Source organism: Falco rusticolus, chromosome 10, assembly GCF_015220075.1.
Source record: "Falco rusticolus isolate bFalRus1 chromosome 10, bFalRus1.pri, whole genome shotgun sequence".
Classification (NCBI taxonomy): domain Eukaryota; kingdom Metazoa; phylum Chordata; class Aves; order Falconiformes; family Falconidae; genus Falco; species Falco rusticolus.
The window spans coordinates 29886066-29904434 of NC_051196.1; the positions used below are offsets into that span (position 1 = coordinate 29886066).

Here is an 18369-nt window from a genome sequence, read left to right on the forward strand (position 1 = left end):
ACATCTGCTAAATGATTTTATAAAGGGTTCCCTGAAAGTGGGAAGTTAACCTTCTCACCCGGTGTATGGCTGAGATATGAAAACAACTGTAGTTTCCCCAGATAGGTTTCATAAATATTGAAGAGTCACTACCACACACACAAACCAGGGGCTGAACAACAATCTCATGCAGAATCACCAGTTTCAGGACAAAATCTGCTGTAGTTTATGATCATTTTTTCAAGAGCTTGTTGATGAGGAGGTGAATCTCACCTCAGGGAGACCGAAGAATCTGATCGGTACTAGTTTCTGTACTTACTGTAAGGTTTTCCAATTCCAGCTGTCGTACTGTGTAATATGATTTTATATCTTCAGATACCAATGTTAGTTTCAAATTTGTATCTTCAAAAAACATTTCTTTCTCCTCCTTCCGTGGCCAGTACTGTGCACACTTTACCTAAAAACAAATAGAAGACATTTATATGTCATTTATTTTTGTATAAAAGACACGGAATAAAAATTCTTAAATACAACATTTTCTTATGAGACAATTTCTTCATCTGCTTTCATTATAAGCAGGACAATTCTAGTGTGAAGAATTTCAGTCTTCCTTTATGTTGCAGAACTACATCTCCATTAAATCTTTTGTACAAGTCAAATGATTTTGAACCTGACTGAACTCATGAAAGTACATAAGGATTGAGGATAAGTTTGTTTAGGTAGAGCTCTTTCTTCTACGTGTAAGCTGAAAAAGTGTGAAGCTATGGAATCTAATAAAAATCACCAAAACCATTATTTATTTTAGGTTGTGTTGGAACAAGCAAACAAACAAATCTAATAACTGTCTAAAAAGCTCTCACAACACTCTGCCAAAATCTGAATTTTAGTCTACTCTGCATTTATTATCCTCGTGTCAAATATTTAAAATTCAAAAGAAGAGATAGCTGTTAACAAGAGCAGAACATACTGTGAAAAAGCATTATGAATTCTACGAATAAGCTACACACAGAGAGTTACAACACCGCTAATTTTCAAGTGTAACATCAGATGAGATTTTGGGTTACTCCATTCTCTCACCACAAAAATAAAAATAGCAGTGAGATCATTTTGATTTTGCATGGCACAGTTTAAAAGTAAAACCTACCAAAAAACCCCTGCATTCAGCAAACGCTCCCATTACCTACTTCTAACTGATTTTCAGTTTTCTCAGTAAAGTTTCCCAGAGTGCTTAGTTCTGCAAAGACTGCTACATGCTAGAACCTTCAATGAATCAACCAAATAGAAAAGTGGCACATTTTGCAGTGTGCAGGGAAAAACTGAAACTAAAGTAACTCATCAGCAACACAAAGAGGAAAGTCTGCAACCAAGTTTCTGACAGTAAGATCTAAGGATATTGTGACGGGAGCACTGGCCTGCTACTTCTGCCCTAAGCGCTGCTCCTCGGAAACCGGATTATCTCCGCCATTTGACCGTACCTAAACATGCAATAAGAATGGATATGGCTAATGCCTCTTTTATTAAAGGGTAAATAATGTGTCTTTACAGTTGAAGGGGAAGAACGATGAAACAAGAACAGCATTCTCAAGACTAAGATGATTTCTGACGGCATTTCATAAATAAGAAAATCCTTCAATATTTTATTCATAGGTAGACTAACATAGTTTGGCTCAGACTGATTTTAGTTTTTATTCAAAATACATCCTCTAGTTTATTGGGGTGGAAAAGACAGTTATAATTCTCTACACTTTTTTTTTTTAGTAACAGTAAAGAAACAGCAACTGGCTTTGTGTCTAATTTCTCCACCAAATGTGTCTGCGAACAATATTTTGTTGTGCTCCACTGTAGGTCCCCCACTGCTGTTTGCTGCGAAGCGTAAGCAGCCTGCCCTAAGGGATCACAATAATTAATTTTGTTCAAAACTACTGGCAGTGCAGAGAACGAGCGGGAATGGCTGAGAAGGAAGAAACTATTGAAAAATATGGTTACTGCATTTCTTTTGAAGATTACATTTCACTTGCACTACAAAAAAAGCAAAAGACTCTAAAGTCAAGACTGTAGTTTCTTGTGCAATGAGTTGTGTTTCAACAATTTTCCTGATCACTGGGAATTCTTTCCTGATTATGCAAAAGAACGTACCACCCAGCTATCACTGGTGGATACCCAACATACCCCTTCTCCAAAGTGTATTTATACTGACTACACTGTAACGTTCAACTTTAAATTGTGTATTTCTATCAGTCTTTAAAATTGCTTTTGTATCAAATTTGCACAGCTGCCAAGTCCACTTTAAGGATGGAGAGGAGAGAGGAGAGAGGAGAACTCTGACCCACGGATGAAAACCATGCCTGATGGTTCTCCTCTTCTCCACCATCAGAAAGGCTGAGGCATTTCCTCGCAAGACAGCAGCTACTCTCTGTGCCAAAGGAACCAATTTTTTATCTGTCTGAAGGTAAATTCCCTAAAATAACCCCAACTGTTCGCACACTCATTGTTGCCCTTCACCTTTTTGCCTGTCTGGTCTAATGTAAGGTTCCTACAAGGTCTGGACAGAACTCAGTCCACCGCACTTGTCCCAGCAAGTAAAGCGCTGGCTTAACAGCTGGTTCCACATCGCCCAGCGCATCCTTGCTTAAGCTAGGTACCAGGTGAAGTCCTGCCAACTGCGCCTCCATTCTCCTCAGACCTCCAATGAATTCTGTAAAACAATGACACTGGTGGAGACACAATGTGCCCTGGTGGTACATTTAATAATCAGAGTTCTTACTGTGTAAAGGAAACCTGGAGTCCAAGTGCCTCTCTACTTCAAAACCATTTCATAATGCTTGTGAGTGAGCACACTGTGTAAACAACCTTTGAGAGGTGCAATCTGTGTACACTGAAGAGAACTGCATTCAGATACCTAGGTTAGCAGCAGAGGCCAAATATTCATTGGCGTGGAGAGTCATACTGTGTTCATGCCTTATTTCAACGGAATTCAGAAGAAATTAGGACCCACAATTACAAACCGAATAATTTTCTGAAGATCAGTTTACCAGGAATTCTATTCTAGGTGTAATTTCTTAGATAAAATTATTTATGCTCACCTCCTCCCTTCCCCCTGGTTTTTGGGTTCATTTTTTGTTTGGTTCTTTTTATTAAAGAAAAACTATAAACATGCAGTGGACACACAGCTACAACTGGGTAAGTACTTACAGATCCCTTTTCCATCACTCGGTTCAACATGACAACACCACGACTTTTCTGTTCCCAAACCATCTCCCAGAAGTGACCACAAGTATTTGGCAAAGGTCCCTGCAGAGACAGAATCCCCAGAAATAAGCATTATTTTCTGTTAATGTCAGTGCAGTGTTCCCCAGTAAAAGTTACTGTACTAGGCAATAAATTTAGACAAGTAATGAGCAACTTCTCATTTTGAACTGTAAAAACTTGTAGTGATACAGCTTTAAGTTCCATTTTCCCACTATGAATTTACCCATGAAAGCATGGTTAATCTTTTCCCCCCCATACATAACAGGAAAAGAGAAGTAATCTCATTTGCAAGAACAGAACTGGGAGTGAAAAATGCTGAGAAAATTTTCTTAGGAAAGGTATACAAAAGTAACGGGGGAACAAAACCTCACTGACTAACTAACAGCAGAACTGACATCTGCAAAATATTACTGTTATTCATAATAACTAAAAACTACTAGACTGAATGGACAAACATTCAATGCCATATCAGTAACAAATTATATGGTTTTCCAGAACCTTCATGGATCTGTTTTGGAACTGAACAAAATGATAACACTCCTTTTAAAGACTACTATCTATTTACAAAGTACATTTCCTTATAACTTTCTATCTGTGCTATATTCCATTGCTATTTTCTACTCCAAAGCCATTCCTCTGAATTTTGGGCTACACAAACCAGCACCATTTTGCCTCTCGTATTTCTATCCATCACTCTGCTCAAGCAGAACAGCAGGCCAGGGTCCTCAGAGAGCATGACTGGATTTAAATAAAGCCATTTGAATCCATTACATTCTGGATCAGAACACGTAACTAGTACCAGTGCACATTTGACTATTCCACACACCAATTCAAACCTAGGATCAATCACCCCTGTTCTGAAGAAGTGGAGTAAGAGCTGTGTGCACAGAATCATTTTCATATTGAACACTGTACTGCCCACTTCTTCCTTCGAAGATTCATCTTTATTCTCTAGAAAAAGGAAGGAAGAGCTGCTGCTTGAAAATATTAATCCCAGTCTACCTTTATCTAAAGCGTGGGAGGAAGGGTTAAAAAAAAAAAAAAAAAAAAAAAAAAAAAAAAAGTCAAGACTAGAGACCAGGACAGTCTCCACAGAACCAAACATTTATGACAAACAAGAACTCCGGCACAGTTGCTAGCTCTCAAAATAAGACAACAGGGTATCCAGGTATTTTAAAATTTGTTACATAGATAGGTGTGGAATTCACAGATTCAGTGAAAAACAGCCACTTACCTCCCATGCCCCAAATTCCTATCACTAAAGTCTGTATTGATAGCTTTCCTCTCTCACGTTAAATGTAGAACCATCAGCACTGACCAACTTGGAGCTTTTGGAAGTTGTGTGACTAGGAGGCATGTTATTTGTAAATACTACAGTAACCGCTTTCAGAAGGATGTTTAACAAGAAATATGTGGTGGAGCTCGCTGCTTATTTGAAACAGAAGATCAGGTGCAATTCCCTAATGTAGTTTGGTTAACGTCTGTCCCACTCAACATAACACATAAATACCAGTTATATTTGAAGTATGATATTTCAAATAGGTTTTGAACATCTTGACATTCATACATACAGTTCTGCAAATGTGAAGCCCCCCAGTAAGTGAGGTTCACCTCTGTTCAGAAAGCTTAACAGGCAACTTAAGACTAGTGGTCTGAAGCCTTTTTGCTGACCTTCCCTGTAGAAGTTATCATTTCAATCACATCTAAATGTTGCTTGTGATAAGCCAACAAGCAGACTTCTAGAAATTTGTTAGCTTGTAGCCTAGATGTGTCCAAAGTCAAACGTACAAAGCGGCCAAAGTACTCTACAGGAAGCAGGAAGAAATAAGTAGCATTTCAGCAAAGTTGTTCTATGTGTATGTTTATATACACACACAGATGTTTATGTACACTGAACTAGCTTTACAATAAAGAAAACAAACATAATAAGGCTAAAGAAAACCCATGAAAAACAACTCCAATCACCATATGATTTTTATTATCCACTGCCAGAAATTACCTGGGTAAGGATGTAGCTCCTTTGGGCCTCTTCCATTTTTATCAAACTAGCATTGATATAGTCATTGTCACCTTGGTTTAGCTTAATTCGACTGTGATCAACTGCAGCATAATTAGAAAACACTGGTTAATGTATAGGCAACACAGCAATCCATGCACAATCTCATCAGATGTTAGGATCAAAAAAGCTGAGTTGTCCTGAAGAATGAAAAGAGCTTCATCGCAGGTAGCACAGAAGCATTCGCTGGTGCTGGTAACTCTGAAAATACAATATAGGTACTACAAGAACAGCACTACAGCGGAGCAGTGAACGTAAGTTGCACTCTGTCTTCCAAGAATACATTGCAAGAATGGAAGTATACGTGTCTGAAGTAATCGCAATGGTAAACAGCAAACCAGATCATACTGACCTGTTTGTACAGTTATGGAGTTACTCTTTTTAAATAAATCTAATTACACAACTGCTTATCTTTTGCAAATTAAACATTCAAACCTAACTTGTTCAAGGTTGTTAAAAAGTTTGCCTAAACATATATTGGACAAACAGAACAGAGACTTCTAATTCTTCTTATAGACATTTAGCTACTGTTCCCAACCCAAACACACCTTAATGTACAGAAAGAATGATCAAAATCCAAGTATTACAGCAAATGTGATTTTCGTGCTCTTTTGTTGACCTCAACTTGATCCACTTGGGATTAAAAAAAACCAAACCAACAACAAAAATCACACACACAAGAGTTCCCACATTTTGCAAGAAAGCCAAACAGATTGAAAGCAGTATTATCTAAAGGCAAAAAGGAAACCTTTGTTACTCACAACCTCAATTATTAGAACCGCTTAGTAAAGCAAATTATGCGCAACATTATTTTTCCTAGTTAATTGTCCCAAAGACTTCAATAACTTCTAACCACTAAGTATAAGAGTTTTCTGATATACGCAGATACTCCCATGTTGGAACAGAAGGCAGAAATTTGCTCAGTGACAGAGCCTACAGAAACTTTGCATTTAAACAGGTGGTAGTGCTGCACCCTCGAAGAGGGAAAGGCATCCCAGAAGAGACACTGGCATTTAGTGCAAAGGAGGTTTAGTGAACCAGCTGTGAACCTTCTTTAGTGTTTGACACATTATGTATTATTTGCTGATTCTTTAACTACAGTCCTGTACTTCTCTGTACTCTGTGTTTTTGCCGTTGCAGTCTCTCTTGCACCCTAAAAGTACAGCCTGCCAGGCACAGGTAAGCCTGACTGTTACTGTTTTTGTACATGGGAACGTGGAAGGAAAGACAGGCTGTGACACCAAACCAAGCTGTGCCTTGTACAGAGGACACATGCTCAGAGATGCAATTCCCTCCAGAATACGCCACAATAAACATTTCAGAAACTCAAGTCTCACACTAGCAGTACCACCTTTTTGCAAATGTCCCCCCTTCTCTTTCCAATTAGCTTAGATTTATTTTTAGCAGTCATATGTTTTAGGCAAGACTGTGCCCCGCGTCCCAATAGGGGCAGTTATGCTATACTGACTAGAAGGATGCTCTAGGAAGTATACTGCAATAGAAGGTTACTTGCAATTTTATTAATGCTCCTTCGGCCACCATTCTTCTCTAGCATTAAGAATTCAAAGGTAAAGCAAGTTCCTTTCTTCAGATTTCTGCTCACAGACACAGAATTTACTGTATGCTACTCTAGTATAATCCTATAGATACAATGACATACTGTGAGCTCTATCCCATAAATAAATAGGTTAACAAAAATAATTATCTTGGATACATATCCATCTAACAGAAATTGTGTCCTTACAAAGAACGTTTAGCTGTTAGAAGCCATTGGAGGTCAACAGTCAGTTACAAACAATGGAAAAGAAAGTGTACTTACAGGGGCTGACATCTCTGTACCTATTTCTATTTTTGTTTCTAGGATGTTTGGCCACTTTACATGGAAAATCACTGGCTTCGTGCCTGATGTCCTGAAACAAAAAATAAATAAAGTCTTAGATATGAATCCATCTAATGTCATCAAACCATTGGCTATTTCAAGACAAACACCCATTTGACTTCACATCTTCACTTGTGGGAATTCTGGACAGGAAGCACTTTGGGCTTCAAATTAAGAGCTGAGTTTAAATTTATCAGAATACAACACTAGCATTATTCATGTGTTAAAATATTATTATCTTGCATAATAATAAGTAGGAGAACATCTACCAGACATTATGCCTTTACACACCTGATGGAGCAGGGTCTCTGCCCCAAAGCTCTTTCATATAAACTGCTTTAAGAAATTGTTTCCACTATCAGTGAAACTACTAATTGTACTTCTGACTCAGCAGCAATTAGAAAACATTCATTGTGATACAAAAAAAAAACTTGTCTACCCTCCTTGGCATCAAACACACACGTGGAGTGGTGACTTGCCTAAGATCACTTACATCTTTATCTTGAGTTATCAGCAGATGTCACGAAGCTGCAAATGGCGAAAGTTATTTCTATCCATAAAAACATATGCATCGTCTCAAGCATACAATTAGGGTTTCTTCCAAGTTTTCTTTTCAGATGCATATAACAGCTCAGCTATCTGAGACAATTTCGAAAGTTGTAATAAAAGGAATTCTGCTGTCCTTGGACATTAGTCCTAATTTGTAGAAACAGAACTTTGTGTTGTGAATAAATACTATGTAAATATGCAATTCTCAAAAATTATAGTACTAGAAACTTCAGGGTGAAGCTGTCAGGTTTAACTGAAATTAATGAAAACTGCAGGAATAGATTTATTGTAGAACTGGTATTTCAACAGCATAACAAGTTTAAGAAATCCTAAGACAGACATTGTGCATGCACATGAAATAAACAAATGAACCTAACCCAGAGGCCACTAAAAAAAAAAATATCATCAATAAACCCAAATTTTTAAGCTAAATTCACCACCTTTCATTGGATGAAATAGATTTTGTTAAACATAGTCAACCATGTGAAGCAGAGTTTAGTATTGCATGGTGTTGATCCACGGCCAGTGTGACCAGAGAACAGGTTTCTGCGCACATAAAGTTAGTGCATTTGGACGGCAGCTTGTGAAATATAGATCACTTGCACAGAAAGGCTGGGCACTCCTCTATTAATAGTTCCAAATTAGCTCAGGCTCTGGTTCAAGTTGTGGTAGCTTTCCAACATCAGAGTAGGAGGATTTTATACCAGCTCAAAAATCAAATGCAGGCCAAACTGAACTGTTTTTTTGTTCCTCTCAGTTTTGCATAAAGAATCACATACAATGCTGAAGATTTTTAAGTGGCCTATCTACTGCAGCTTATTCCTTGTTCATCTTTTCCTACCCCATTGTTCAAATACGTATCAATTTACACTGAATGCTACATGTCAAGGGAAGAGTTCTATTTTACATGTACCTGCTCAAAATTAGTACAGTATTCTGAAATGGCTCCTCACTGAAATAAGCCCTGACATCAGCTGCTATCTTTTTATAACTTAACACATGGCTGCCAGTATTTCTGCTTATGAAGAATGCAGTCTGGAGAACATGATCTTGACTGCCACAGTCTAATATCTCAAACATGAGGCAGCTAAAATGGGTGTTTTCATAAATTCATCTCTGACACTAGGTTAGTGAGTTTGTATTTTGCAGGGGTTTATTTTTCTGCTGTACTGACTGCACAGGATTAACAAGAGACAAAAACAGGGAACTAGGAAAAATGGTTTTCTCGATCTCTAACCACATTTCCCACAGAGCCTACATATGTCATTTTTTTTAAAGTGTTAAAAAAAAACAACACACAACCCAAAACCAACACAACCACCTCACCACTTAGTATTCACATTATAAAAACAGCAAAATGCAAAGCAAACCAGAAGACCCTTAGGCATTTTTGCTGTAGATAGTGGTTTAAATGAGCAGCAGCACTAAACTACACTGTTTCCTTTCACAGCATTAACAAATTTGAAAAGAATTGTCCCTTCTTTTAGAAAAGGAAACAGACAAAATGCTTCATTACAGAAATGGAACGATACAAAAGCACTCGAACATAAAAATACTATACTTAAGCATACATGTGTATCTGCACATACACACTACTCCCAGTCTTGAAGAGTTCCGCAGATTCAAATACCAACATCACGTACTTAAGGATCTGGAACTGGTAATTTATTGTTCAGGGAACAGAGCGCGAGCTACTACCTCACTACCAAATATTAGATAAAGATGCTACAATGCCTGAAGGTACTGAAAGAATAAGGGAGATCTAAGAGATGTGTACACCCATGGGCACAGAGAAAAGAAAAAGAATGAAGTTACTCATGAACCTTCCAGAAACAGACAATTTAAAGTGTGATATATTTCTGAAGCACATTTTAACAAACAAAAACTACGGGGTGTGGTGGTAATAAAATGAGGGACCTAGATACAGCAACAGGCAAGCTGCTGCCTTGTATGAAAATCCAATTAGCATATAGCACTTCATTTCTGAATGTAATGAATTGCCAATTAAATAGAAAACCCTCAAGGGCATGCACGCCTTAACTTCACTGGTCAAATCCATGCCTGAAAAGATGGGGCACACTTCTCAGCAATATGGGATAAAAGTGGTTTTGGTTGGCTGGTTTCATTTGGGGTTTCTTTTTTTTTTGGCTACAGCAGTTGCTAGAGCACTTAAAAAGTAACAAAATAAAATAAATATCTAAGATCACTTCCAGGATATGAAGCTGACTTTAGTGGAAATCAGATGGTCTTCAACAGGGAAAATTATTGGAGAGAAACAATCTAGTGACAAGTTACATAAAATGGCCACATCATAGGCTTTCTTGTACATTCCTTAAAATCGCCTGTTACTGATTATTGCAGGAGTGACATAAGTACTGGTGTGGTAGGTGTAGCCTCACAGGTGCTCAGGCTGTTTCAGAGTATGTCAGTAATAGTACTACAGGATCTGTGTGCTGGAGAAAGCTGGAGAAAGCAGAGTCATTCACAGCATGGAATTATTCTCCTACGAGGAACCCGAAGCCAGTGGTGTCATGAGAAGTGAAGTTCGTGGATCAACATGGGGATTGGTAAAGTTACAAAATACCTTCTTGAATCACACTCATAGTCACACTGCAGAGATCCTGTCATTTAAAAAGGAAGCTCGACATTTCATTTAAAAGGTCGTGCAATATAAAACTTTAAAGAGGAAAGGCTAGAACTGAAGTCAGTTTTCCAAAGTCAAATGCTTCTGGTTTTGAGCATGAGTCATTCCGTGCCACTCATCTCCTGGTTTTAAGTCCCATACCCTGTGCAAATACCCCCCAAATCTTCAGGGGTGGAAAGAGGAAGTCTGCTGAAGCACTGTTCTTCAAATGGAAAGTTCTCATAGCTGTTAATTTGCAGCATTGACTGGAATAAGAAGTTCTTTAGTGATTTACAGGACAAGGTTACTCTCCGTTGCAGGAATGGGTTCCGCTTGGCCTGACAGCATCACATTTCCTGCTGCAAAACGCAAGGGCAGATGGCTGTGTTGTTCAGACAAAAGGGATCAGTCCCATGAACACAGCCTTACTTGCCAGAGTCCTAAACATGTTCATCAGAAAGAGGTACTCACTGCAGCTCTCAGCCCCTTGTCCCAAAGCCTTTTGCACCAGAACACCTGACCCTTCCTCCCTTTCAGAAAGCTAACGTTAGTGATTCATTCTGTAGCCCACAGCCCTTTCTTTCCATCCCCCACAGCCTTCAAAAAACTACCCTCAATTCAGCCTCCTAACCCTTAACTACTCCGCAGACCTAGGTCTGTCAGCTCCCCCTTTCCTCAGTCAGTATTTCCTGCAAACTTCCCTACTTGTCCTCGCCACTAGTACTCTGCATTACGCTATAGCTGTCGTAAGTAAACTCTTAGCACAACAGCACGTTTGACTATATTCCCCCTATTTTGTTCAGACACCAACAGGAGATTAAGAAAGAGAAGACAGACAGCAAAATCTTCAAGTAAATATTAGGTATGATCACATGAAGAGGTGTTCCTGACATCAGCCATTCAAGCACACTGCACCGTTGCACAGATTTGCACGGCTGTATTTGCAGAAGAGAAACTGAACGTCCGCCCCAAAGACCTTCAGATTCACCAGAAAGGCTCCCAGGGAACTGTGCAGCAGGCCTCAGTTTGATCACACTGTTTTATTACACCATAAACTCTGGAGTAGCTCAGACTAAGATAATGATATACTGTCATTTTAACAGTTCTGCTCCTACAGGAAGCAGCAATTGCCAAGATCTTATCATGGGCTACAGAAGTGCACAGCAATCTATCTGCTCAGGCAGTCACACTAAGGAAAGCAATTCACAACAAGTATATAAAGACTTAAACAAAAATAAATTTTTAGCCTAAGACCTTAAAAAAAAAGTTTCCTCTTAAAGCTAGCACTGAAAAGAATTATGACACAGCTGTAAAAGGTAGAAGAGTAAAAGGAAAAAAAAGTTACTGTAAAGTCCAGTGAAAGCTGCCGTTTTCTGAGATGTCATTACAGGCAGAATGGAAATACCCTGACGATTATATGAGGTGGCAAAGACCTGTACAGAAGCCCACAAGAAAAACAGGTAGTACTAAAGGATCCACAATAAACGGCTACTTTACACAAACGGGAAAACGTCTCCAGATGCAGCATGTAAGGGAGCAAAATGACTCACTGAGCAGCAGTGAACTGACTCCTCAACAAAAGAACCTTGCTAAGATAGAAAGCACACATAGATCAGCTGTTCATTCAACCCCCTTTGACAAGGAAGATTGGATTTCTTATCCTATATTAAATTTTACATCAGGATATTTGGACAGGGACAAGAAATGAGGATGCAACTTCTAGATAACAAGGTCATCTAAAGATCAGGTAAACGAACAATTTCATCACATAACATTAACCTTAACAAGCTGCAGAATTTCAGCCAGATAAATGAAAGAAATGTAGATTTTAATACACCTTTAAAACATTGTATCTAGGTTTGCAGTTTTGCTTTCAAGTAAAATATGGTAGTATTGATTTGCTTATTAATCTCCCTCAAAAAAAGCCGGCTGGCTGGTATGCTGAGCTTCTTCCTGAGGTCAGGTAGCATGGAGCGAGAAAAAGGGGGTCATGGTTTAACCCCAGCTGGCAATAAAGTACCACACAGCCATTCACTGACTCCAGGGACGGGCTTGTTTAAAGTTCAACACCGCTATTACGTGAGTTAAAAAAAATAAAAACAAAAATCACACACTTGCAACATGGCTTTCCTAGAAAGCCCCCTGCCAATTCAGCACTACAGGGACAATCTGGAACAGGTTGTAGCAACTCAGCGTAAGCAGTGTTTCTGACACCAGTCAGCTGGTTGTAGGCACGGAAATAATCCCCCAGGAGAATGTAAACTGGGCATGATTGTGTTATTAAATCATATCAGCACATGGGAAAGTGTACTAATGTTATCTGGGCCCATGTTTATTGCAGCCAGCAAATATCAGAGATGATTTCTCACCACTAACTAGTTTCAACATGCCTAACTGTAGAAATTTAAGAATTACAAAAGTAAATCCTGCAGTACCTTATTGTACCCACTTCATCATGGTACATAACTGAACACTGTAAACACCCAATTAACAATTGCCCTGGAACAGTTCTCACAACTTGGGTACGTACTTCCATATATTTATTTTGCATGTTGTCAAAAGGAAGACATTGCTGTGGAATAAATCATTGCAATTCTGCAGAACTCAGCTGTTCAGATTCTCGCATTGCTTCAACGTCATTGCCTGCAATGAGGAAAAACCTATTCTTCAATTCTGATTTTTTGAGGGTTGCAGCAGAGCCAGGGCGATCAAAGATCTAAACTCTTATATTAGGTTAAAGAATTACATGAGACCTCTCAAATTTCAGTAAGTTCAAAATACAGTTTGTCCTTGAAATTTATGACCCATAACAGAAGAAGTTCACAGTAGCTGGCAGGAACACTCTACTTCTGCTGGTTTGTAGCCATGTACTCACTGCCAAAACAGGAAACAACTGAATGGAGGGTCAGTATAAGAAAACAACTGAAGTTCCCTTCTTCTTCACATCCATCTCTGCTTTTCCTCCCAGATATTCAATTTGCTCCAGAAGTGCATCTTCGATGTTATTGGAAGGAGAGACAGTTTTGAGAAGATGAAATGGCTTTTTCTTGACAGCTGTTGTGCAAAATAAAAGCTTAGCTACCTGTATCATCAAAGTCAGTGCCATGAAATAAACCACACTCTCATTAAAGCATCAAGAGGTTCTAACTCAGTTACTCTTATACTAGAAGAAAAATAATCAGAGAGATGAGATCCAGAACTTGATTTGCCCAAACACTAGAGGTCTCCAGATAAAGAGTTTTGGTTTAACTGCATCTCAAATAGACTGGTGCACCTGACAGCCCAGGTATCTACGTATCTCCTAAAGGAATTTAGTCTGTGTAGCAAATCCAGACCTTAATTTGTCTGCAATATGGGGTTTTTTATGAGTTTAAAAATGTGTAATTCCCAGCCTGTTAGGTATTCTAGGCTTTGTAAACTGACAACTATGGTTATAAACACAGTCTTCCTTTCCTCTTTATCTAATATTTTCATTCTGACATCTTGAAAGCCACCTAACAGCATTACAGCTTGTAGAGCTACCACCACCAAAAAACAAAACAAAACAAACAAAAAAACCCAACCCCAACACACAAACCACGAGGTGAAGACCAGTGGTAAAGAACATGTATGTAGACTTCGTAGGCTTCTGGGAGGGTGGGGAGGGGAGGAAAAAAAGCCATAAAAACCTGAGTACTAGAAGGTGACGGAAGGATAAGAAAATCTTTTCTCACACCTTTTCACAGCAAAACCAGAGCGCCGTGCTGCATTACCAAAATATTTTCTAGAGTTTAAACAAGCTGTATATGACAAGTTGCAAAGTAGAAACAAAAGGACAAGAGACGCCCTTGGAACCACTGCAGATAGTTTACAGTTTCTCAAGGGGATCTCGGACTTCACAATATAGGAATCATGGAATGACTTTTTATTTATACTCACTCAGAATCCTCTACTATCTTTCATGAGATACTACATACAGTGTTAATAACCTCAGTTAATGCTAAGAAAGCAAGACTGTACTATTGCTGCTAATTCTTGCATAATCCATTAGCACAGCTGAATCTTAAGATAAATGAGATAATTTGGTTAAAACATAAATAAATAAATTAGATAATCAAATATAAGATATTCTTGGTTTTGAGTGCCCCTTTTCCAGCAAGGTTTACAAGTGATTCAGTGAGTTTCAAGCTCTCTGCAGCAACATCACTCTCTGCTCACTGTTTCATCATTTGTATAGGTATGTTGTTCACTTTCATGGTTGTTAGTCACTAATATTTTAAAGCTTTAACTGCTTTTTAAATAAGTTGAGTTTGTTTTGGGTATGGAGTTTTGTTTTTTAAAATCATCATGCAACTATGTAATTCTGCCCCGCAATTCCTACAAAATTATGCAAATATATTCAAACACATGCTAGACTTTCAAGTATTCAAATTCATTTACATGGGTCTCAAAAAGCAAGTTAGGTTAAAGGTTTGAACATCAGTGTATTAACACCAGTTAACCTACACTAAACACTGAAGTTCAGTATTATAAGTTCAGTGTATAAATCCAGAAAGCCTGACTCATTTATAAAGCTCAGTGCTCTGCACAGGACAAGAAAAATAATCCAGTCTTTTAGAAAGGTTCGAGGTAATCTTTTGTTTAAACAATTTCAAGGATTGTGCTAGAACAAGGGCAGATGATTTCAAATGAAAGCTAGTTAGTCTGGTTTGTGCAGTTAATACCACTAGTAACAGCCGGTACTCATGTATAATTTTCCAACTTTCTTTTTAAATGTAGTATCTAGTTTATAGAAATAATTTCTTTTGAAAAAATCCACAATAAATCTGAAATGAAAAACTTTCTAATAGCAGTCTAACCAGCAGCCAATTCATGCTGTATCTCTCAGTAAGCACAGTCCTATCTACTAAAAGGTAACAGAAGACAATACCATGTTGACATGGTTTAATCCCTAACAGTTTTATCCAAACCCCCTTTGGTAGAAGGATAAAGTACTTTTTGTGTTACAGGCATTTGATCAAGCTATGAAAACCCACTTCATCTTTAATTACAATCAGCAAACTAAAATCTGGGTTTTGCTCTGTATTTAAGCAGGTAATTTGATGGATGAAATCCCCAAGTCTTGACAGAAAAGAATCAAAGTGACAGAAAGAATAAGCTGAAGTATTGCCCTCTAAGTTTTTCACTCTGTTTCAGGACCTATCATCAGGTGGTTGTTCTTTACCTGTCACGATAAACATAGGGATAGTCTATTCTTGGAACCCTGAAAACAGGCTGTTCTACCAGGCAGTGGCTAATTCATCTTCAGAAGATCAAGAAAAGGTACTGAAATAAAGGTAGGAAAACAGTGAAAATTCTCGTTCTAGGTAAGAGCAAACCAGTTGGAAACTTCAACAACATTACAGGAATTACGCGGAATAATTCTTATTCAGATTTCTCTCTCACCTTCAAAAACAAAACAAAAAACCCCACCTTCAAGAGTAAGAAAAAAGGCTTTATTATTTTCAGTCACTTCAAGTGATATCTGAAAAAAAAAAAATCACTCATGCTTTGTTAATATCAGAAGTTTCACTCTAGGCAGAAATCAATATACAGAAAGTGAATCAGTTGAGCCCGACTTCCTGTAAATTGATTTCAGCACACTGAAACAAGCACATTTAAAATATCGAAGTAGAATAATGTTCCTGTAAAAGAACACAGGCACATACTTCCTTTTAATAACTTACCCTCCCCTCCCTTCACACAGAAGGCACGCGTGATTTGATCTGTACAGGTACAGGGCATCAAAGCATGTGCTCTGGTGCAGGGACAAAAACTTGCTAACAATTATAGTCCTAATTCCTGTCAGCTGTATAACAACAGCAGTAAGCAATGAAAATCATTACCAGACCCTACCTTAAGTTGTTTTTTCCCCCCTCCTCCAGGTGCCCACTCCAACACAAACTGTCTCCTTAATTTTGATAAATACAACAAAGTCACCTGTGGGTTTGTGGGTTGAGTGTTTTTAAATCATGTCTTTCCTAATGAAACTAGTTGCTAGCTTCTTGTAATGTATTTAAGACTTACATGCTTAAAATATATATATAAGAGATCCTTTAACTGAATTATTATTTCAGAATTTAAACCTGGCCTGGCGTTTAAATTGTATCCAAAATATTTCATTGTTGTCAACTGGCATTCAGCAGTCAGACCCACTTCCATCACTACCACCACCTGAGTGCCCTCATCAGGCAACAGATTCAAGGTCTTCTCATTTAAAAGCTGAACAGATCTTTACAATTCTTCTTCCTTATCTCCCGTCTTTTACCCCAATGTATATGTCCTGCTCCGAGACTTTTGGTTCTGAACATATCCTGCTCTTCTATTTACTTGGGCATGCTGGCATACTACCCACTAAAAAGAACATAAATTTTCAGAGTATCTGGCATTTTAATTACTACTGTTAACAAGGAATTTGAGAGGCTCCTGAGGACTAGGTATTGTACCAATACAGAAGGACAATATAATCTTCTGCCTAAAGAGACATTTAGGCAGTTGTTTAGTAGTGGATCTACTGTCACTGTTTAAGGCCCTCTAAATCACTTGAGGAGACTATTAACGTGCTCATCTAATGAGCTGTAACCGAACTACAATTACCGAAGGACCCAGAGCAAGTCCTGTGGTCTTGATAAGTAATTCCACACTTGCCAAGTTTGAAAGCAAGCAGCCTTGCATATTTGAGGAGCTGAAGGTTGAGTCTTCCTACTAAGCCTTGATTAAGGTTTTTTTAAAAAGACTTAATTTTAGATTAAAACATATACTTCACATTCACTGAACTACAAATGAAACTTGTCTGTGGTATTTGTGTCCTTTCACCTTTTCCTGGAAAGTATGTTGACTAAAAGCCAAACAAACAGCACAGCACTTTAGCTGCTGAATAGACAAACACCACAGTCATTTTGCAGTGGACAGGACAAATATTTTAAAGAAACAAAATAAGATTACAAATGTTAGATTTTTTTAAAGAAACGCCAACATTTGTGCATTTCTTCTGCCAGCAGTTTAAACTTACGCAATTGCAGAACTTCCATAGCATTATTTTTAATCCTTTCATACATGACATGACTTAAAATCTGGATTACTAAATGGTATCTTAAAAACTACTGGTCACATTAACAGAAGACTAGTCAAGTCCAGTATTTCCTATCTGCAGCAATATATGCTCAGCAATAACATGCAGAACTTCTTCAAATAAGAGAACTGTCAAAGACACAAAGGCAGGCTCCAGCTCCCAAGTGATCTTAATTTTGTCAAGGTTCTTTTCAAATTAAGACACCATATGTGAGATAGAGATCTAATTATGTAGCACGCACCATAACTAGAAGTTACCAGATTAAAACAAAGTCAGCATTAGAACATCATTTTAGCAAGCCAGTGCACTAAGTTTAAAAGATGCAGTTCCACCATAAGGTACATTTCCACAACATGGACCGTACAAGAAGCTCACAGAGTCACTTTCCTGATGCGTTTAAGAAATCATCCACAAAAGCATAACACAAATCAGAGCTTCCAGACAAAGGGTGATTCCCCAGATGTTCCAATTAGTATGATACATGTATCATGCTCCCTCCCACAGGGAAAGGCAGTTTTGCAGTGAAGCCAGAGCCCTGAAGTTGACAGCACAGAGTATGAGCCTACTGCTAAACCAGACGCCTGTCCTGGCAAAGGGTCTCAGGGAAAATGACAAGCAGTCCCAAAACACCAACCACAAATAAGCTAGGAACACAACCTCACCAACTAATTAGCTTTCCCCCTTGTCTCTAATTGAAACTAATTAGGTAGCCTCCATGGAACATCAGGGATCTGGGATAGGAGTAACACCATGAAGTGTCCCTAAGGGACAGGCAAAGTATGTACAAAATACCCAAGACCTCAGCAACACTTTGTGATGTGGGTGAAACTGCCATCTACTACGAAATCACCATCTCTCCTAACTCCATCATTTTGCCTACCCAGTAGAGATAAAAAAATTATTTGCCAAGCTTTGGGGTATTTTATAGTTCTAATCCTCTAGGC

At 38.3% G+C, this 18369-nt stretch overlaps 1 protein-coding gene across 2 annotated transcripts in view; it reads right to left on the reverse strand.

Annotated features, from left to right (window-relative positions):
• The window catches only part of PTPN1 (protein tyrosine phosphatase non-receptor type 1), a 45940-nt gene that overhangs the window by 9771 nt on the left and 17800 nt on the right, over nt 1–18369 (reverse strand). For both annotated transcript variants that reach the window (XM_037401596.1, XM_037401597.1), the window contains 4 exons: nt 7104–7194; nt 5228–5328; nt 3172–3270; nt 299–436 (listed from right to left, as the gene is read on the reverse strand). In XM_037401596.1, coding sequence (XP_037257493.1) covers nt 299–436; nt 3172–3270; nt 5228–5328; nt 7104–7194 — 429 coding nt within the window. The remainder of the gene's footprint in view (nt 1–298; nt 437–3171; nt 3271–5227; nt 5329–7103; nt 7195–18369) is intronic.